The 23,787-nt window shown below is 31.7% G+C and overlaps 2 protein-coding genes across 2 annotated transcripts; both read right to left on the bottom strand.

The window, feature by feature from the left end:
- Window positions 1-13,376: 13,376 nt before the first annotated feature.
- On the bottom strand, window positions 13,377-16,577 carry LOC115721935 (low affinity inorganic phosphate transporter 1). Its single transcript, XM_030651041.2, has 2 exons — window positions 16,433-16,577; window positions 13,377-15,090 (listed from the first exon to the last, which is right to left on the bottom strand). The coding sequence occupies exon 2, from the start codon at window positions 15,072-15,074 to the stop codon at window positions 13,506-13,508; it is 1,569 nt and encodes a 522-aa protein (XP_030506901.2). The 5' UTR covers window positions 15,075-15,090; window positions 16,433-16,577; the 3' UTR covers window positions 13,377-13,505.
- Window positions 16,578-18,926: 2,349 nt separating this feature from the next.
- Window positions 18,927-21,822, bottom strand: LOC115722577 (inorganic phosphate transporter 1-4-like). Its single transcript, XM_030651818.2, has 3 exons — window positions 21,626-21,822; window positions 20,700-21,292; window positions 18,927-20,613 (listed from the first exon to the last, which is right to left on the bottom strand). Exons 2-3 carry the CDS (start codon window positions 21,259-21,261, stop codon window positions 19,586-19,588), a joined length of 1,590 nt encoding a protein of 529 aa, XP_030507678.1. The 5' UTR covers window positions 21,262-21,292; window positions 21,626-21,822; the 3' UTR covers window positions 18,927-19,585.
- Window positions 21,823-23,787: the final 1,965 nt, after the last annotated feature.

The raw sequence follows: 23,787 nt of genomic DNA on the forward strand, positions 1-23,787 counted from the left end.
ATATATAAATAAGTAATTATTGATTCACAATTATAGCTACAAGAGTTAATTTCAAATTTAGGTTATTGGAATCTTGGAGCTAATTAACAACTACATTTGCTTTACATAAATTTAATCAAAATTTAAAATTCTTAAATATAAGATTTGCATGATGTAACGTCCCCGCTTCAAGCCTCCATTGGGTCCTTACACCCACGGAATAAATGGCTCTTATACACGAGTACGTCACTATGGCTGCTTCTTGGATTGATGACTGACCCTACAGACCAACACGAGTGTTTCCAACGTGCTTTGTCCTCACTCGCACGCTTCCTGGGAAAACTTCCCAGGAGGTCACCCATCCTGAAATTGCTCCAGGCCAAGCACGCTTAACTGTGGAGTTCTTTCGAGATGGGCTACCGAAAAACAAGATGCACCTTGTTGATATAGGTAGTACCAATCAATCCATTTAAGCTCTCTTCAACTGTGTAGTCCCCTACCTACACAATCTCAGAATCATCGCACTTGACCTTCCCCAGGCGGTGTGGGATTGCACAGCTTACCCGGTGTTTCCCCTTACGGATCACGGGACTACTGACTGTCACAATCACCCCCCTTACGGGGTCCGACGTCCTCGTCGACCACACTTCCGGCTGGGTCAAGGCTCTGATACCATTTGTAACGTCCCCGCTTCAAGCCTCCATTGGGTCCTTACACCCACGGAATAAATGGCTCTTATACACGAGTACGTCACTTTGGCTGCTTCTTGGATTGATGACTGACCCTACAGACCAACACGAGTGTTTCCAACGTGCTTTGTCCTCACTCGCACGCTTCCTGGGAAAACTTCTCAGGAGGTCACCCATCCTGAAATTGCTCCAGGCCAAGCACGCTTAACTGTGGAGTTCTTTCGAGATGGGCTACCGAAAAACAAGATGCACCTTGTTGATATAGGTAGTACTAATCAATCCATTTAAGCTCTCTTCAACTGTGTAGTCCCCTACCTAAACAGTCTCAGAATCATCGCACTTGACCTTTCCCAGACGGTATGGGATTGCACAGCTTACCCGGTGTTTCTCCTTACGGATCACGAGACTACTGACTGTCACACATGATAACATATCTCATTATGGTTTGCTTCTCCTTGACCATTATCCATGACATATATAATAAGATAACTAACTAATTAATTTCTTTTATCAATAGTACGTTTTTATTAAAAAAAATATATATTTAATTAATTAATTACAACCAATTTGAATCAACTTCATTTCAATATAACAATATTAGTTGATGCAATAAAAATCTTCCCTTTATTATCTTCATATAGATTTTTTTTTCTTTTTTTATTTAATCTTTTTTTGTTGGCTAATGGACATCCCTAAAAGACAGTTAAAAGGCCTATTACGATATATAGTTGGTCGTTGTTGGGTGTGTGGAAGCCATTGAAATCTAAGATAGTGGATTAGATTTTTTTATATACATATAATAGATATTTATATGCTTTTTTAACAAAAGGATATATATCTTATTTATTATGAGACAAATGATTTATCAAAATAGTTTGAAAAGTAATAGAGATAAGCGCCCACTATAGCCACGATCTGGGAAGAACAAGCGACAGTTGTCAACTAATTGACTGTTTTGTTCGCAGATTGTTTAATAAAAGCACAAAAAACAGTATTAAGATCAGACATTAATGTACGACAATCAAAAATAACTAAACCAATAGGAGATAATAAAGGAGTCGAACTATCATAACATCAATAATGCTTTTACAATCTGACTGAACAACAACTTGATCTAGGCCCCGTTCTTTGGTCCAGCTCAAAGCTTCCTTCAATCTAATTGCCTCCACCAAAAGAGGAGAGACACGGTCATGCAATTATTTAGACCAATGATAAAGGACAGTTCTATGATGATCACATGCCAATCCTCCAATCTCAAAATAAAAAGCCCCAGAAGTGAAAGAGACATCTACATTGACTTTAATCATATCAGTACTGAGAACCAACCAGTGTTGCTCCACATGAACACAAAGACTGAAATCTATTGTGTTTGCATAATTTGTTGGTCTCTTTGGAAAGCAAGAAACAAGCTTGTTTGAAAAAATAAAAATGATTGACTATTAACAATTCTCTTTTTTGAATTCATTTTATTTCATTGTATTTTTAGGTTAAAATGTATGAGTTATTGATATAGGATTAAAATATATTTGATTGACTATATCTATTGAATTCTAATTTTTTCTTTAGACCATATATTGAAAATGATCTAACATTATTGAAAGAATATATGATATAGTTAATCCTATAAAGTTCTATAGTTAACAAGTCTAATTTCATGCATTATCAATTAATTAATTAGTTTTTGTTCTATATTTTATTTTATTTTATTTAGGAAATTTTTTTTAGAAAACACAACCAATTAATTCAAACAAAAATACTAAAAGAGAGAGACGAAGGAGCACTCTTGCCAATGAACATCTTATCTCACTTATCAAAAATAAAAATATTAACATATACCTTAAAGTGTTAAACACTACAAAACGTGATATATAAATGTCTAGCATATTGAAAATTAAAACAATGAGATGGATTAGAGTAGACTAAACCATTAACTGCCGCCACCACAACCACCGCCACCACTACATCCACCACCGCCATGACATAGTGACTATGGAAAGAGTTGCCATAGTATGTGATGTAATCATTATTAGAAGACCACTACTCTCTTGATTAGTAATTACAACTGGTCTCGATTGCACTGAATTATTACTCATACTATCTATTAGTACTAGTGTTAGTATTCAAGTTATTCTTGTTTCTTTCTTTCTTCTTCTCTTCCTTTTGGCTCCAAACACAACCCATAATGGCCAAATTCCCCCCCCCCCCCCTTTGAAGAAACTTAGAAAACAGAATTGAGAGAAAAGAAAGAAGAGGAAAGAAGGAGAGAAAGTGTTTATTCAATTCTGTTACAATTTACAACAGATGCCAATCCAAGTATTTATACACAAGCAAAGCAAAGCAATGTAACAGAAAGTTAGTTGGAAAACCAACTAACTACCAAAACAGAATACAACTTCAAGTGACAGCTGGACAGTTTAGTATAGGTTCTCTAACAGCCCCTTTCAAACTCAGTGAGGAAGAGCTATGAACACTGAGTTTGTCACGAATTAGAGAGAACCTATTACTGGAAATAGGCTTTGTAAACCCATCTGCCAGCTGATGTTCAGAGGAAACATGGTTGATCTGAATTTGTTTGGTGAGAACTTTATCACGCACAAAATAGAGATCGATCTCTATGTGCTTAGTTCGGGCATGCAACACTGGATTGGAAGCCATCATGACTGAACTGAGATTGTCACACCAAATCGTAGGAGCTGAGGGAGGTTTAACTTTGAGTTCAGTCATGAGAGATTGAAGCCATGTGAGTTCTGTAACGACAGCAGCCAAGCTCCTGAATTCAGCCTCAGATGAAGACCTGGATATAGTAGTTTGTTTCTTGGACTGCCAAGTGATGAGGTTGGGACCAAGATAGATGCAGAACCCTGTCGTAGAGCGTCTGTCATCTGGGTCAGCCGCCCAGTCGGCATCACAAAATGCTGTGATATCCAGAGTGGAACCTTTTTGTAAGTGCAAACCAAAGTCAAGAGTGCCTGCCACATATCGAAGAATTCGTTTTACAGCGACCCAATGACACTGCAATGGATTATGCATGAATTGTGAGACTTTGTTGACACTATATGCAAGGTCTGGCCGAGTAATTGTGGCATACTGAAGTGCACCCACAATGGATCTGTAGAGATGTGGATCAGTGATAGTATCACTCCCATATTGAGAAAGTCTTAGACCCGAGTTCATGGGAGAGCTTTGTGTTTTAACACCTTGCATCTGAGCACGACAAAGAATGTCTCGAAGATATTTCTTTTGTGATAGTAGAAGCCCTGTAGCAGTGGGAAGTGCTTGAATGCCTAAGAAATAATCAAGATTACCAAGGTCTTTGAGGGCAAATTTGCTACTCAAGGCAGCAATGAGATTGGTAACTTGATTTGAGCTACTTCCTGTAATGAGGATATCGTCCACATATACTAGAACATATAAGCAGTGGTTGTTGTTGAATTTCACAAATAAGGAGTGATCTGACTGAGCAGAGGTAAACCCGAGATTGCACCAGATAGCTTCTCAAACCAAGCACGAGGTGCTTGTTTGAGCCCATATAAAGCTTTGGTAAGCTTACAAACATGTGTTGGATGTTGTGGATCCTCAAAACTAGGAGGCTGAACCATAAAGATCTCTTCTTGCAATTCACCATTAAGAAATACATTATCCACATCCAATTGTCGAATTGTCCAATTTTGTGTGACAGCTAGAGTTAGAACAACTCTAATAGTAACATGCTTCACAACAGGGCTGAAGGTTTCATTAAAATCGAAACCAGCTTGTTGATGAAAGCCCTTGGCCACTAATCTTGCCTTAAATTGAACAACCTCTCCTTCATCATTTTCTTTAACCCGATATACCCACTTGCATCCTATTGGTGTCCTGTTTGGTGGAAGAGGAACCACTTTCCATGTATTGTTTCTGATCAAGGCTTTATTTTCAACATCCATAGCTTTAAACCACCTCGGATCTTTAAGAGCAGATTTGACATTGAGAGGATAAAGTGAGGCCATTAACACTTTTGGTTTAGTTATGCCACTTTTTGACCTTGTTTACATAGGATGCAAATTTGTACCTGTATTGGAGACAACACCACTAGAAATATTGTTAGAAATAACAGGTTGAATGCTCGTGGGTTCATGCTCAGTTGTGTTGGAAGGAAGTGCTACCAGTGGGTTATCATGGACAGGATTAGGAGCAGATGGTGAGGATGACAAAGAAATATTTGGTGAAGATGAAGCTGTGGTTGGAGTATTAGTATTTGATAAAGATGATGAGATGATATTATGTGTGGTAGTAGCAGCAGAGGGAGTAGAATGAATAGCAGAAGTAGTGACAGTAGGAATTCGAGCATTGACAGCAGTATGCATGGGAGAACTGGAATGTGCAGCAGCTACAGCTGCAGAGGCAAATGGGAACACATTCTCATCAAATAGTACATCTCTTGAGATGTACAAGCGGCCATCTTTGGAAAGACATTTATAACCCTTATGGGACAGACTATACCCGAGGAATACACAAGGGATAGACCTGTACTGAATTTTAATTCGATTATAGGGTCTTAGATTGGGATAGCACAAACAACCAAAGACTCTAAGTGTGGTATAGTCAGGTTTAGTGTGAAATAAGACTTCAAGAGGAGACTTGTAATTCAGTTTGGGAGTTGGCATTCGATTAATTAAAAAGACCGCAGCTCGATATGCTTCATCCCAATACTTGAGTGGGAGAGAGGCATGGGCAAGTAGAGTGAGACCACTCTCAACTATATGCCTATGCTTACGCTCAGCCACTCCATTTTGTTCATGAGTGTGGGGGCATGACACTTTGTGAATGATACCACATTGATGCAACAAATTGGTGAAAGCTTGATATTCACAACCCCAATCTGTTTGAATGGCTTTAATCTTGTAACCCAATTGAAGTTCAACCTGGTTTTTAAAAGTTGTAAAGGTGGGAAGAGCCTCACACTTAGTTCTTAGCATATAAATCCAACTATGTCTAGAGTAGGCATCTATAAAACTAATATAGTACTTATAACCACTTGCTGAATTGATAGGGGCAGGACCCCATAAATTATAGTGCAGCAGTTGAAGTGGTTCAGTGTAAGTGGTTGTGGAATTTGGAAAAGGAAGCTTGTGGTGTTTTCCCAAACAACATGCAGAGCACAAATCAGAAAAACCAGATTGAGTTTTATTGCTAATGGGTATGTTACAAGATTGTAAGGCACTTTGAACAATTCTAGCAGTTGGATGGCCTAACCTGTTGTGCCAAAGAGAAAATTGAGCATTATGAACAGGTAAAGAAACTGAATTACATGAAGGATTACATTGAGAAAAACTTGAATTGCTGCTGGAAGATGATGCAGCAGGCTGTTGACAGATAGGGAGAGAATCGAATTTGTACAGGCCATTGTCAAGCTTCCCAACTAACAAGATCCTCTTGGTAATTAAATCCTTAACACAACAAGATTGAGGAAAGAATTCAAATGAGACATTGTTATCTGTAGCAAACTTAGAAACACTCATTAGATTCTTTGTAATTAAAGGCACATGAAGAAGATTATGCAATGCTAAGGATTGACTATGAATAGGAGAAAGAAAGGTTGTATGACCAACAGTTTTGATAGGCAAACCTGAGCCATCTCCCATGAGTATTTGTTGGTCACCACTGAGGTCAGTGGAGTTGGAGAGATTCTGAGCATGAGGAGTTAAGTGGTGTGTGGCTCCAGAATCGGGATACCATGCATTGTCTCCAACAACATCAGGATAGGCATATAAGGATTGAGCTTCTGCAAGGTTAGCACTGCCAGTAAAGGTATTGAAAGATTCAGGGCCTTGAAAGGATTTATCAAACCTGTAAAAACACTGTTTGACAGTGTGTCCCAACTTGTGGCAAAGTTGGCATTGCACTTTCTGTCCCCATGCAGTGTACTGTCCTCGACCGTGTGTATGACCACCTCGAGAAGTTGAGGGATTGCCACGCCCAGATGGATTACCACGGCCTTGAGTTGCAGGACCAAAACCTGGTGGTGGATGTTGCATCGAATATTGTCCAGAATTGAAAGGAGTGCCTCTGGACAATGGTGAGACATTAGATTGAGTAGATGAAGGATAATAAGGGGACGAAAAGGTACCACGTCCACCAGTATAGGGCTTAGTAAGAGCCAAATTCGCTTCTGGTTTGGTGATATCCAAATCTTGAGTGGCTTTTTCCAATCGAACTTCTTGAGCCATCAAGAGAGCCTCAATTTCAGCTACAGAGTATGCTTCAGATCTGGTATTGACCGATGTGATGAAAACATTATACTCACTGGTTAAACCATTGAATATAGCTTCTATATGTTATGCAGGTGATATCTGGTGTCCAATTGAAGCAAGAAGATCCACTAATCGTTTAATCTTAAGTAGATAATCACCTAAAGATCCCTGCATTTTAGCATTCCGAAGCAGAATTCTGTATTGGCCAATGTTCGCACGATTCAAGGCTGTGTAGTATTCGCGTAAATTGCTCCAGATTTGTGCCGCCGTGTCACAACCAACCATTCGAGTCAGAATCTTCTCAAACATGGATGATAGAAGCCAAGAAACAAGAACACTGTCTTGTTGATCCCAGTCTTCATATTCAGGACTCAATCGATTGGCAGTGCGATCGGCTTCTGTGTTGAATTTCCTAGGAGCTTGAGTTGGATCCAGAAAGCGTTGCAGTCGAGCTCCTTTAATGGCTGCAAACACTTGCTGTTTCCATGGCAAATAGTTATGCTCATCAAGTCGTACTGAGAGAGAATGAGAGAAAACAGTCGGTGTAGTTCTTGGAAGAGGTGTGTTGGTTGAGTTGGTGTTTGCTGTAGCTTGAGAAGAACCTCCAGGGCCATTAACGAACGCCATTGCTGAAAGAATTCAGCTCTGATACCATGAAGAAACTTAGAAAACAGAATTGAGAGAAAAGAAAGAAGAGGAAAGAAGGAGAGAAAGTGTTTATTCAATTCTGTTACAATTTACAACAGATGCCAATCCAAGTATTTATACACAAGCAAAGCGAAGCAATGTAACAGAAAGTTAGTTGGAAAACCAACTAACTACCAAAACAGAATACAACTTCAAGTGACAGCTGGACAGTTTAGTATAGGTTCTCTAACACCTCTCTCTCTCTCTATCACTTTTCTTAAATATTGTGCTAAGAAGAAAAATAAAAATCTTCACATTTTTATAATTTCCAATATTTCCTATTTTATTAATTTTATTGAGTATAATACGTTTATTAATATATATATATATACTAGGTGATTGTTACGTGCCAAGCCACGTAGTGTTAGTTTTATTTAATATTTCAGTTTTTTATTTTAATTAATAATTAAAATAATATAATTATTTGAACGATTTGTTTTATAAAAATAAAATATGTGTCAGTATATTTAGTAAGTAAAACATAATTGTGTTATAATAATGTATGTTATTAATAGTAAAATGTACATTAATATTCTAATTGAAAAAAGTTCTATTATCTCATTTCATATTTAATAATAGCTACACAACTATATATTTATAGACTTTCACATTCTTTGCAAATTACTAATAAGCACCAATAATATTTTTATATTCTAATATTTTTCAACATTCTCCTCTTGGTGGTAAAATTAAAAATAAAACTAAAAATAAGCACAAACATATAAGGTAAATACTAATTACAGCCCATTTCATCTTTTTTTTTTATTATTTTTTTAAGCCCAAGCCCAAAAATCTCTAAGCAAACACAATCAATCTTCTTTTATATTATCTTTTCTAGATATTTTATCTATATTTTTCTTTTTTAAAAAATAAATAAAAAAATTATTAATATTCTCCAAGATAGGTTTGTTAGAGAGATATGTGGCTAAGATGATTTTTTTAATTTAAAAAGAGATTATTAATATTTAAAAGATTGTTTATTTAAAAGATTATTTAATTTTTTGGGTTTAATTATTGGGTTTATTTTTTAACGGGAGATCAAACCTAAACCAAGAAATGCCGTTAGATAGGCACTTTTAATATATAAAGATATATATATATATTTATATATATAAAATCCATCATCGTGCAAGATATTTTTGATATATATATATATTGAATATAATGAGCTAAATTAGCAACAAACTTACCAAGAATACCGATCTCATATATAAATAATCAAGAAATAAATTAATTCAATGATTTTTTAAATAATGAAATGATTTATAATGTTTTCATAATCAAAATAAAAGAATTTTAATAAATAAATAAATTTAATCCCAAACGAATAAATAGATTAAAAAGGAAAATAGAATATTAATAGCTGTATTAATATGTATATATATATATATTAGCCTTTTAATATAAATTAATATATTATACAATCATCATTAGGATTATAGTGAAGTCTGAAAATTTAACCATTTTTACCGAAGAAGCAAACAAATTAATAGGGAAGAAAGAATCTAAAATAAAATTATAACCAACCATGCTAGTAGTACGCGTACGTACGTACTAGAGGTTAACTAGTTTCACTATTAATAATTGTTCTTTATTATTAATATATTTATCTTTATTTCATCATTAATATTAACTCATTATTTTTTTTTAATAGAAAAATAATTATTCACTAAACAAACTTAAACCTTGGCCGGGTGTATATGGAGAAAACATTGAAACAACCATACTAATTATGTAAAAAGGCTCATTTTGATTACCACATTATAAATCAAAAAGTAAAAAATTCTTTTACAATGACTAAAATAATAAACGTCAAACTATTAAAAGAGTTTATAATAACCCAAGCTAGCTACCTCGCCGTCGCCGGCATGATGGACATAGTAGAGGAAATCTTATTGAGATTACTATGGTGGTCGTAATAATAAGGTAAGATAGAGTAGACTACATACGTACCAACTAGGCGAGCAATAATCCTAAGTTATGTCATTTGATGTTATATATATATGGAAATTAAAATGAATTACAAATTACTTATATATTAATTGGAGAAATATTAACGTCGTTCCAATTAATATAATCACTACCATTAGGGATTTTGGGGATGTGTTGAAAGGACTTATAGCTCTTGATCATGGAATATACCATAATTAATTAACCATATAATATAAAGTTATATAATTTCCCAACCAATTTTCATGCATATATATAATAAATCTCATTTCATAAACATGTCTAATTAATTAACCATTAAAAGTTGTTACTGTATAGCAAAATTTTTACCATATTCAAAATTAAAACAATAAAATAGACTAGCCACTACCACAGCTACCGCCACAGACACAGACACAGCCAACGCCACAGCCACCGCCCCAACAAAAACCGCCACCACCACAGCCACAGCCACAGCCACCGCCAATGGCATCGACACAAGTGATATTATTTGCCGTGGAGACTACAGAGACAGCTGCCATAGTAGTGATGAAATCATTATTATTAGTATTTTTGTTATTCTTGTTTCCTTTTTTCTCCTTCTTTTCTTTGCTTTGGCTCCAAACACAACCCATAATGCCCAAACACTCTCTCTCTCTCTCACTCCTCTTCAATATTCTGTTATACTTTCAATTTTACAACATCCATTTTCTATATTATAAATTTTCTTTAGTTATAAATATACGTTTATTAATATATAAATATAATCATGTAAGATATTTTTTATTTTTTTTTTTGAATTGATGAGCTAAACTATAGCAACAATCTTACTAACGATATCTCAACTTACTATAATTAATCGGGAATAATTTTTTTTTATTAATGAAATGATTTACTAATAATATGGTGATATTATATTGATATTTTTTTTTTTGATAAAATAACACCATAATTTGATCTGATTACTAAAATTCTATCATAAAATTATAACTTGTAGGTGAATTATATTGTTATGCTAAACAAAACTTCTTCAATCTGAAAAAAAAAAGATACAATTAATTTATAACATATTTACTAATAAATAATGACAATTAATTGTAAAGACACATTTGTTTATTTAATTTATTAAATTTAGAAAATAGAGACCTTGATTAATTAAGGAAGAAAAGAAAAAGAGAACTTCTCTTCCATGAATAATGCCATTAATTAAGGGTATGAATTTTATTTATTTTTTAATATTAAATTTATAATAACAATTTTATCCTTTAAAGTATATCTTACAAAATAATTGTCATATACTATAGTTTTACTCAAAAAGATAATTTACTCAATGTAAGCATTCCGATTATATTCCTGATAAAGTAAATAAGATAAATCGCTATCATTCCATTTCTAAGCAGTTTTAGTAAACATGCACATTACAATATTGATTTCGATTATTTTTTATTTATTCCGTTACATTTCTCCATTACTTTATTCCGATTCTGAATACTGTGTCCTTTCAAAAAAAAAAAAAATACTGTGTAATAAACGTGTCATTAGGTTTTACACACCTTTGTTTTGGTTTGTATCTATCCATGCCTAAAGCGGCTCATGGGTGGGATAATAGGAAACCTTTGTTATACAGTAGAACCTCTATCCAAGAATACACTTGGGACAAAGAAAATAATATTCTAATTGAGATATTATAACTAAATAGAGTTACACTTGAAAAAAAAATCAAAATATCAAAAAATATCAATGTAACAAAAATACCAATAAACAATTCTTAATACTATATTATATTAAAATTATTTTCGAGTACATATAATATTTATACATGTACTATAATTTGAAATAAAATTATTAAATCTACATAAGTAAATTTATAAAATATATGTATATATTTTTTAAGATATAATTATTCTTATATAGATGTATATTTTATTAATACGGGACTTAAAAAATGTATAACATAGAGGTTATTCTTATTTATAACTGGCCCAAATTGGGACTTCATTTTTTTATAACAAATTAGAGGTTATTCTTGAATAGAGTATTCTTAAATAGAGGTTCTACTGTATATTTAAAATATTAGATTATTTAGAGATATTTGCTGCGAAACTCTCTCAACTATCAATTTACTTGCTGTTAATCTTCTAAGTTAAAATTTTAGTGGTAAAATCTTCCAAACTATTGAACAATTAGCAAATTTAATGTGTCATTTATTTTTTACAGTTAACTGCCAATATATAATGCTTATGTGTACACTTTTGTACACGTGGAATGTTTATATACATAATATTATTATTTCAAAATTATAAAAAATTATTTTAAAATTTATAATATATTTTTTTTATTTTTTTATTTAATTTTAAAATTAATTTTAAAATAAAAATATTAGGTGTACCAATATAAAGATACCAACGTGTACAAGAGTGTACACATAAGTAGTCTACAGTGACAGTCAACCGAATGACATCTTAAAATTTGCTAACAGTTCAGTAGTATGAAAGGTTTTACTGTCAAAACTTAAGCTTGAAGAGTTAAATACAAGTAAAACGATAGTTAAGAGGATTTAGTCGCTAAAAGCTTAATTATTTATTAATTATAATACGATTTTATGTTGGAGTATGCATAATATCTTTTTCTATATTATTATTAATTATATACCTAATTTTATTATCTTATATCTCAAATCATGTTCCTAACTTGACATGTATCAGTCCTGAACTTTTATAATTTTTTTTATAAAAATTAGATAAAATTCTTTAAATTCAACAATAATAATTGTTTAGAAAAGTTTTTAATAGTTAGAAAAATTAAAAAGAAATATGATTTAATACATGTAAAAATTAAGAGGGCCGAAATTTTAATTAACTAAATTAAAAATACCATTATGCAATAGCTCACGTGGTTTCAATTTTGAAAGAGAGAAGCTCACGTGCATCACTAAAAACCTCAACTGTTCCATCAACAAAAGGATCAGGTTCAATAAAAATGGGCCGAGTATCAAGGTCCAGCCCAATAAAAATATAGAAGAAATTACACTTTTGTACTTTTTTTTTTTATATTGTGTCCTCTTTTATTTTTACTTTTTTTTTAAATTTATTATTTTTACATCTTTTTTTAAATATTGTACCAATTTTGCCGGTATGTTTCAATTAAATATAAAATTAGAGGTAGATTTGATTAATTAATTAATTAAAGTGGTATTTTTTAACTTACCCAAAAAATTTAAGGTATAATTTGCAAAAAAAATATGAATTTTCAAAAACATTGTTTTACGGAAAATTATAGAAAAAAAAAGTTAAAAAAATGAGAAGAAAACAGTATAAAATAACTAGTTACCTCCTTTTACCTAATTTTTTCTATATTTTTCAATTTTTTTAATTTTTTCCGTAAAATAACTCTTTTTTTTTTTCTTTATTTTTTTGAAAAAAGCTATATTTTTACACAAAAATTTTGAAAACTCATAAATTTATAATGTTCTCATAAAATATTGTAATTTTTCAGTATATATAGATTAAAAAAAAAAAAAACTCTTAATTTGATGAAAATTGTATTATTCATTACTTAAAATTAATTATTACAATTTATATACAATAAAGTGTATTTGTATTTTACTATAAACCAAAAAAGTGGAGAAAGTGGTCGAAAACTCACAAGGGTAGTTCCAAAAATAAATTGGATACTTGTTCTTTGTCAATAGGGATTTTGACAAAAAAATAATAATAATTGTAAAGTGACTCATTTATCATAATTATAAGGTTCAAGATAGTTTCTTTTGTATAGAGAAAAATACCTAATTCTCCAAGAAATTAGGATTAATACATTACTAATATTAATACTTAATGACAAGAAAAAAAAGACCTTTAAATGATTTAATTGTTCTAATATATATGACCAAAAGGAAATAGTGACAATAATTAATACTAATTAGCAAAAAAAAAAAAAGATAGTGAGAGCTTTTTCATATCACACAACACAGTACAATCCAAAGCTTTCACTTCTACTCATGTCTTGACTCTCTAACTTCATCACCACCATTTTCTTCATCAGCTTCATTTTCTCCAGACATTTCTTCCAAAGACTTTCCATTAGATTCAGGCACCAAGAAAGTGAAAATCATTCCAAAAAAGTTAACCACACCAAGAATTATCAAAGTATTCCTTACTCCAATCCCTTGTTCCGCATACTGAAACCCGAAGGCTCCAATTATAGCCCCGGCCTTTCCAGCTGCGGCTGATATGCCATGACACGTGGACCTCAGCCGCGCTGGAAAAATTTCAGCCGGGACTACAAAAGTAGTAGAGTTGGGGCCGAAATTGGCGAAAAAGAAAGTGAGTGAGTAGATGACAACAAAGCCAATTCTGTTTTCTTTCAATGTCCAATGGTGGTAAGGAATAGCTAACGCAAACATGAACACCGTCATGAAAAAAAATCCCATTAATTGAATTGAAAACCTACCAATTCTGTCTATGAAAGCCACTGTGAACCAATAACCGGGAACGGTTGAAAAAAGGGCTATTAGGGTTTGAGCTTTGCCGATTTTGTAAACTTCTTCAAGTGCACTCATTGTTTTTGCTTTTGGGATCCAACCAATGGCGCTAAAAATGTCTTTTTGGAATAGATTTTGGCTGTAGAAAGCTATGTCTAATAAGAACCAAGTACTTGTTGTTCCAAGCAAATGTAAACCATGTCGTCTAAGAAAAGCTTTCGAAAACAACCCGAATTTGGTCTCTTCATTTTGAGCTAACTCCTCAACTTTCTCTTCCTCAGCTTCCACTTCAACTTGAAGAACCTTGGACATGTCTGAGGCTGCTTGTTTCGCGTTTTTCGCTACTAAAGCCGTGTATCGAGCAGTTTCGGGCATTTTCATACGCCAATAGTAAGTTAACAAAGCTGGTAGAGCGCCAAACATGAGAATTACACGCCATGCATAGTCAGCCTCGGGCACAGTCGAAGCAATTGCGTCGATCTCATAAGCCGGGGCAGGAAACCGAGCTTTGAAGATGGAAGAAACGACAATCGCCACCATCCCACCGGTCAAAATCCCGAACCCTTGCATGGCAAATACCGCGGCTATGAAAGCTCCACGAGTCTTTTTGTTTGCATACTCAGACATGATGGTGGCGGAGAGAGGGTAATCGCCGCCAATACCAAACCCTAACCAAAATCTAAAGAAGCAAAGAGTGGCCATGACTGAAGTTGGATTTTTACCAAAGGACAAACCCGAGGCAATGGAGCAAAGAACCATTATCATAAGAGTCATGCCATAAACCTTCTTTCGGCCTAGTTTGTCGCCGAGCCACCCGAAGAAAAGTTGGCCGGAGAGCGTTCCAACGAAAGCAACACCGTTAACAGCGGCCGAGACATGCGAGGGAAGCTTTCCGGGGTCTGGTGAGCCTTGTTGGTGGTAGTATAAACGGCCAAGGAGTTTAGTAACGAGTGATATGCAAAAGAGGTCGTATGCATCGGTGAAGAATCCCATTCCGGCGATGAGTATGGCCGTGAAATGGTACCATTGAGTTTTGGCTACATCAAGAGCTGTAAGTACTTGTAATTGGTCGCCAGCCATGGCTTTTTATTTTTTCCTGAAAAGAAAGAAAGATGTATAGAATAGTGAAGGTGTAAGTTGAGACTTAAGATAGCATTTTATTATAACATTAATTTATACATGTTATTATAACACTTTATTATTATTTTACATAGTAAATTTAATTTTTTGGTTAGGTATAGAGAGAATTGGAAAATTATCTAATTTTGAAAATGACAATACAAGAGTTTTGGCTCAAATTTTCAACTCTTAATAACCAAACTAATATATGTGATTCTTTAAGAAAATGACGTTTCAATTGATAAGCGCCCCTTTGAAGTAATTTCTGAGTAAATATAAAAAAGATTATTGAGACCATTTTTTATTTAATTTATTTTTTGAGGTTGAAAAGTTATGGGAGGTTTTGAATGAAAACGAATATATAAGAGTCAAAATAAACCAAAAGGACAAACAATTCTTACTTGTTAGACCTAAATAGCTTTAAAAAAATAACTTCCAATTAATATTTATACAAAATAAGTCAATACATTTCAGAAAAATGAATTAAATAGTCTTATAATAAATAGTGTCATGATCAATATAATAATAATTTTCATTTTTACACTTTAAAATAATTTTCTTTTACTGTACGAAAATTTATATAAAAACTCATAACAACAAACAACCTAAATACCAATCCACATAAAAATTATAAAAACAACTCAAACGGGAAATATATATTTTTTAAAATAGTATATAAGATAATTATTCCCCAAATAGTAATGGGAAAATATTAATTAGTTATAATAATAAAAATTGTAAACAAAAAAAATGAAAATTATGTTTACCTAATATCACATAAAAATTTTCAATATGGAAAAGAAAGTAACGAATATTTTTGAAAATAAATCACGGATATAAAAGCCAAATGTGGCAACTTTCTATACATTCATTCATGCATTATATGTATTTGTATAAATATATATATACATATTTATATTTATTTATATAATTAAATAATAGTCAAATCGATCGTATAATTATCATGTCTATGTTTCTAAAAAACTAGCCAGAGCCATTGTGAAAAAAAAAATGTCCCTTCACTAACATCACCATAAGTACTGATAAAAACAATTAATTAATTAATTAATTAATTAAGGAATACACATATATATATGTATATAAATATAGACGTAATAAAAAGGTTACAAAAAAAAAAAAAAAGAATTTCTATTTAGAAATAATGAAGCTGAAGAACATCGAAAATGTTACATTATAAATTACAAAGTAATAATAACTATATATATATATAATAATAAAAATGCAGAAACATGAGAAGAAAAGAATGCATATATAATAATAGATATATTTATTATATATGTACACATATGTGAAGGTACCTTATTCGAAAATGGCAGAGCTTGGTGAACCTGAGATTCTTATTATTTGTTTTAGTGAGAGAAAGTGAGAAATGGAGAGAGAGAGAGAGTGAGAATAAGAAAGAAGAAGAAGAATGTGATGATGATGTGGAAAATGGAGAAGGGTTTGGGTCCGTATTTAAGTGCATAAGACTCTCTATATTAATTAACAAACTTCATCTCGAATCTCTTTAATTATCAAAAGCATATTCTTTTTTAATTAATTATAAATTACTAATTTACCATCTCATTATTCCTTAATTAATAATCTTGTATAATTTTTAAAAATATTATTTTTATGTTTTATTTATAATTTTATACGATCTAATTTTTTTTTTTTTTGACAAAATACGATCTAAATTTTTATTCATACTAAAATATGTTTTTTAAGTTTTAAAATTATAAAAATATATTTTGTTTAACAAAAAATGAAAACAATTAAAAAATAACAAAAAATCAATCTCTTACCATATATAACTATAAATTAATTATAAAACAATCAAAAAACTGTTTATTTTTTTTACAAAAAAAGTAATATTTTTGTAAATAAAAAAATAGAAAAGGTAAATTTTTATTTTCATGTTTACATATTTTTGTAATTTTTTTTTTTTAAATTTTGGTTTATTACGTAAACATTTTATTATTAATCTTACCTAGCTAGTTATTGCTTAATTTCTTATTTATTTAAATATTGTTTGGAGAAATTTTTTTATATGATAGACTAAAAATTTAAATGGCTACAATGACATCACTAAAAAAAATGATATATATTTAAATATTGTGCTCTATGCACGTCGAAAAAAATATTGTGCTCTATATATTCACTATAATGGAATAATAGATATATTATTAACAAAATACTTTTATATTATTTTCGTATATATATATTTTCCTATCAACAATATAATTAGTATTACAATTTCTGAAATATTTTATTGTATAAATTATATATAAACAATATATTTTTTTTTTATTTTTTGAAATTCAAAATAAATTAAAAAAAAACATATATAGTATATTATTTGAAACATTTTATTAGGCTTTTTGGTTGAAAAAATTTGGTCGGTGGAATTAATGCCGTTTTCAGATTTTTATTGTATTTGATCAATTGAAATTTCAAGTAAAGGAAAGAAAATTAGTTTGAAATTTATTAAGAACTTAAATGTACATATTACAGATATTTCTCATACAATAATCTGTAATTATTAACACAATCTAATTATTAACAGTAATTAAATAAAACAGAGAAATATCTTTCATAAGAATTCTGTGCAGATATATTTTATATATTAAGGTATATTCCTTCAAATATATTCGAATATGAAAGCATGTAATTAATATAGGCATAATCTTTTTGATAATATTTAGTAATTAAGGCTATTATTATTATCATTAATTGTAGAAAACTATGCGTTACATATATAATTAACATCACTTTTAATATTTAACTCCTTAATTAATATACATTGTGGTGGAATATGTAACTATATATTTACACAAAATTTAGGTGGTTAACATTTGCATGGGACGTAGTTAATTATTTAATTAAAATTATAATATTATTTATATTTTTCTAAGGCTCCAATATTCTCAATTATTATGATCCATTGAGTTTGAGTATTACATTAGGGACCAAACTAGCTAGATTGTCCATTTCATGGGGGCCAAGCTAAAACGGAAAAATCTTATAAAGATTTTTTTAAGGGGGCCATACCTATATAATAGCTTAATGATAAAACTCTCTTAAATTTTATTTTCTATACTTAATACTTATATATTTTTCTTGACAATACTCCTTTAAGTTCACATTCATTTGTAAGTTTAAGGTGTCTGTTATTTTATTTTATTTTTTTTGAATGCATAAGGTGTTTGTTATTAATTTAGAGCTAACTACACTTTGATATGTTTTTATTGGTCTAGATAATTACGTTAATTTAAAATAAAAAAAATTGTGAAAATTACACTCAATATTTTTTTTATATTGTCCTCTCTTATTTTTAACTTTTTTTTAAAGCCTATCATTTTTACTTTTTTTTAAACATTGTACCAATTTTACCTCTGTCACTTCAAGATACTCTCCATGTGACTCTCTTATGTCAGGGTATTTTGAGTACAATATTTAAATAGAAAAATTAAGCATAAAAACTCAAATTTTATTAATATTATCCATTTATGAAAAATACTCATTAAAAGTGCATCCATATATATGTTTATATAAAATAAAAATATACATCTCAACATTGTCAATTTATTACTTTTTATGAATGATATTGAAAATAATTATTATTGTTAAAAAAATTATATTTTACACTAAGTAATTAGATTCTTTAAAAAAAAAAAAATGCTTGAATACCATTAAAAAAGACAAAAGGAAAAAGAAAAGAAAGTAGAGAGCTTTATTTTTCCAAACATGACTTAGTGGATAATAAATATAAAAAATTAAAATTATATGGATTTTTATATTTTTTTCCAAAAATATAGCCCTTTTTATCAAAAAGATTATTTTATGAGAAAATTAAAAAGAAAGTTAAAAAATATAGAAAAATAAGATAAAGGTAACCAAGTAGCTTTAAGAAACCATAGGGTAACCAATTAACATAAAAGAGTAACCAAGTACCTATGTTATTTATTTATTTTTTATTTTTTAAATTTCCCATAAAATAACATTTTTTTAAAAAAAAAATTATATTTTTGTAAACTTATTCTTTAAAAACTATAAAAATAAAAATCCCATTATTTTTCTACAAAACCGACTTTTAGGGTTATGATTTAGATCGATTTTTATTGGTTGGGCTTTTAAAAGCTATTTTTGGACTTTTGAAGCTCTATATTAAACCAAAAAAAGAAAGTTACATACAGAACTTATTCAAACACATGAATTTTACATCATTACAAATAAATATCAATTTACATTAATAGATAAAAAAACAAAAATTTCAATCAAACTAAAATATATACATGTGCTTTTGCAAAAGATTTGCAAGAGTACACATACATATACAATAATAGTTATTATTATTCCATTACAAGTAACCAACAAAATAAAAAATAAAAATGAAAAGGCAAAACATAAAAAATTCAACTTGGAAATAATTTCACAATCACATATTCAAACAATAACAATAATTAATGTTTCTAGTTAGCAATTGGAGGAGTTGGCTCAGCATCTCCATCATTCTCACCAGTCAACTCTTCAAGTGATATTCCCTTTGACTCTGGTACTAAAAATGTAAATGCCATTCCAAGAAAGTTGATAACACCAAGCATTATCAAAGAGTTTTTCACTCCAATACCTGGTGGGTAACCAGCTTCAGTTTTCGTTGGATCCTTACTTTGAGCGGAATACAAGAACCCGAAAGCTCCCACCATTGCTCCGGCTTTCCCAGCCGCGGCTGATATTCCATGACACGTGGATCTTAGCCGGGCTGGGAAAATCTCAGCAGGGACAACAAATGTCGTCGCATTTGGTCCAAAATTAGCAAAGAAGAAAGTCAATGAGTACATAATCACGAACCCAATATGGTTATCTTTTTGAGTCCAATGATTGTAAGGAATAGCTAGGGCAAACATGAACACCGTCATGAAAAAGAATCCCATTAGTTGAATGGCAAAACGTCCCATGTGGTCGATAAAAGCAACAGTGAACCAATAACCGGGGACAGTACTACACAAGGCGATTAGGGTTTGAGCTCTAGCAATTTTGTAAACTTCTTCAATGGCATTCATTGTGTTGGCCTTAGGGATCCAACCAATGGCACTGAAAATGTCCTTTTGAAAAAGGTTTTGGCTATAAAACGCAATGTCTAATAAAAACCAAGTGGTTGTTGTACCGACAAGATGGAGACCGTGTCGTTTGGCGAATTGCTTAGAGAAAAGCCCAAATGAATTTTTACTTTGAGATAGTCTTTCTACCTTTTCAACATCAGCTTCGAGCTCGACTTGTAGAACCTTGGACATGTCAGAAGCAGCTTGCTTAGCATCTTTGGCAACCAATGCTGTGTAACGAGCAGTTTCAGGCATTTTCATACGCCAATAGTAAGTTACTGCTGCTGGAAAAGCTCCAAACATGAGAATGATTCGCCAAACATAGTCAGCCTGATGAACCAATGAGCCAGCTCTGTCGACTAAGTACGAGGGAGCATCATATTTTGCGTTGAATGCAGCTGATCATCATGATGATGAAATTTTAATTAGTATAGAAATTAAAAGCAAACAAGAGTAGATCATAATAAGAAATATATTTACTTACTTGAGACAATCAAAGCAACAATCCCACCCCCAAGAATTCCAAACCCTTGCATGGCAAAAACAGCGGCGATAAAAGCGCCTCGGGTCTTCTTGTTAGCATACTCAGACATGATGGTGGCGGAGAGAGGGTAGTCTCCACCAATACCAAATCCGAGCCAGAATCGGAAGAAGCAAAGAGTGGCCATGACAGCCTTAGCATCGTAGCTAAAGGACAACCCTGAGGCCACTGAACACACAACCATCACAAGTAGGGTTAGTCCATACACCTTCTTCCGCCCCATCTTGTCTCCTAGCCACCCGAAGAACAGTTGGCCGGTCAAGGTTCCAACAAAAGCAACACCATTTACGGCTGCTGCAACGTTGGGAGGCAAGTTTCCTGGCTTTTCTGAGGCTAAGTCGGTGTAGTATATTCGCCCAAGAAGCTTGGTCACTAGAGAGATGCAGAATAGATCGTATGCGTCCGTGAAGAATCCCATACCGGCAATAACTATGGCGGTGAAATGATAGAGTTGTGTCTTGGCCACATCGAGTGCATTAAGCACTCCCATTTGTTCCCCTGCCATGGCTAAGTCTCAAGCTTTCCTCAATAGTTTTCTACACATACACAAATATAAAATAAATGCATTAGCCAGTTAGTATTATTCAATAAGTCTATAATTTAAAATATGTATAATTTTAATTGTTTTAATATTAGATGAATATAATATTATTGTTTGAAAATCCTGATCACTACGAACAACCTTCCAATCAAATGACCTAGAATTATTAGATATATTCGGCAAGCTTGCAAGCCTGACGACCAATTTCATAACTTTATATGAGTAAGAGATTGTTTCAATTAGGATTGAGACTACATTTTGAAAAATAAACACATCTAAATTTATGATAAGAAAAAAGAGAGAAAAATATATTAATTTAATTACTAACCAAATAATATAACTTTGAGTTCTGAATATGGAGAAGTATTGAGGACTATATATGAGATTGTCTAAAGAAGAATGGCATTGAAGTGCTATATATATATGTATTGTATATATATTATAAGAGCATCTTAATTAGTATATGCCCATTTCAGCCTCATCATCACCTATTACCTAAGTCAATGTTTATATTTCATAAATAGTCCATATCACACACAGATCACATTATACATATATACAGCCCTTTGTTATTTTTCTATTTTTAAGAAAATGTCTCCCAATATTTATATCAAATACCCATAGTCTTATTCCATCTCTCACATTTTTTTTTATCTTTTAATATATATCCTCAGCGGAAGCATTATTTCATGTACTTCTTATTGAGCTGGAGAGTCACATATGGTAATTAAGAAATAAATAAACTAAAAATTAAATTAATAAGAAGTTTGTGTACAATTATAATAATATAATTTACAAAATGATGACAAAACAGATGATATAGAAGTAGACTACAAGAGTAATAATTCAGAGAAATTAACTACATGAAAACTCGGTTTGGGTTTGGATCCGGATTTGGGTCTAGGTCCGAGTTCAGATGCGAATCTGGATCTAGGTCCTGAGTCCAGGTACGGGTCCTGGGTTTGGATTTAATTCTAGGTCTGGGTTCGAGTCCCGAGTTCGGGTCATGAGTCTGGGTTCGAGCCTGGGTCTTGGGTCTGGGGTCTGGGTTTAGGTCTTGGGTCTCGAGTCTTAGGTCCTGGGACCGGATTCGAGTCTGGGTCTAGCTCCCAAGTCCGGGTCACGAGTCTGGGTTCGGGTTTGGGTCTCAAGTCTAAGTCTCGAGTTTAAGCTCAGGGTTCGAGTCTGGGTTCGGGTTTCGGGTTTGGGTCTGGGTCCCAAGTTGGGGTCTAGGTCTGGTTCGGGGTCCTGGTTTATATGTCCGAGTCCAAGTCTTGATCTGGGTTCGGGTCCAGGTTCGGGACCGGGTGTGAGTCCCAGGTCTTAGATTCGGGTCTGGGTGTCGAGTTTGGGTGCAGGTCTGAGTTTGGAACTCGGTTCTGGGTCTGGGTCGAAGATTGAAGTTGATCTCGAATTCTTTGTTAATATTATAATATAAGTTAATATACAGACCATTTGTTATGTATTAAATAATACAACATACATTTTATTAAAAAATTTAGTCGTAATAATTAATACAATATATTACTTTATTCAAAAATAGTGTTATTTATTATTTAATATAATACAACTCTTATACAGCGTACCTAACTAACAAACCCTAAGAGTTCTTATTGTATATTATTTATAGTTTTGTAAGGTACTCATTAATCATTATCATTTTATTCTTATTCATATTTCCATTTCTTTATACTTTTTATTATTCTCAACCATACCTGCCAAGTGCCAATTAATATAATTTAATGATATATTTTTCATTATAAAAATTGACAAGGTTAACTTTCATGATATCTTTCTTGATCATATATATGATTGATTTAAACAAATTTGACAAATTTATTAACAATAATCTTCCACATAAAGGGTATCTTATCTATAATTATGATCACAACTAGCATGAAGAGAGATTTAGTCTTCCCACTTTAGGCAAATAATATATATAACCACCCATATGTATATATATATGTCATATTTAATTATAATATTATAATTAATCTTAGAAAGCATGAAAACCTATATGAAAGCAGAGCGCATGATCTCATTATAATTAGTTTTGATTTGTTGGCATATAGCCTCCAAAATTAGACTAATGATCCTTTCAAAGGAAGTTGTTATATATATATATAGGGATATGATTTTGTTCCGTGATTATACTTTTACAGAATGCATTCCGTGATGTACGACAACCGTCAGATGAGGGACTTATTTGATCTGACGGCTGAGATTGATCTAGGGGTAATTAGGGTTAAAAAGTAAAAACGTACCTTGACAACTCATTTAATGTACCCCGAGATCCATCTAATGTACCACAGAATACATTCCGTAAAAGTACATCACGAGACAAAATCGTGTCCCTATATATATATATTAGACCAATAATTTATTTAGGGATTATTAATACTAATAAAAAATTTTAAATTTTGTATTTTATAAAAATTATAAATTGGATCCTCTATTTTGTTAAATAACAAAAAGAATCCTAAACTTAAT

This window comes from Cannabis sativa, chromosome 9, assembly GCF_029168945.1.
Source record: "Cannabis sativa cultivar Pink pepper isolate KNU-18-1 chromosome 9, ASM2916894v1, whole genome shotgun sequence".
Lineage (NCBI taxonomy): Eukaryota > Viridiplantae > Streptophyta > Magnoliopsida > Rosales > Cannabaceae > Cannabis > Cannabis sativa.

Coding starts and splice junctions, on each gene's coding strand:
- LOC115721935 (XM_030651041.2), bottom strand. CDS start 15,074: ATGGCTGGCGACCAATTACAAGTACTTACAGCTCTTGATGTAGCCAAA.
- LOC115722577 (XM_030651818.2), bottom strand. CDS start 21,261: ATGGCAGGGGAACAAATGGGAGTGCTTAATGCACTCGATGTGGCCAAG. Junction 20,614..20,699: donor TGTTGCTTTGATTGTCTCAA/GTAAGTAAATAT, acceptor CATGATGATCAG/CTGCATTCAACGCAAAATAT.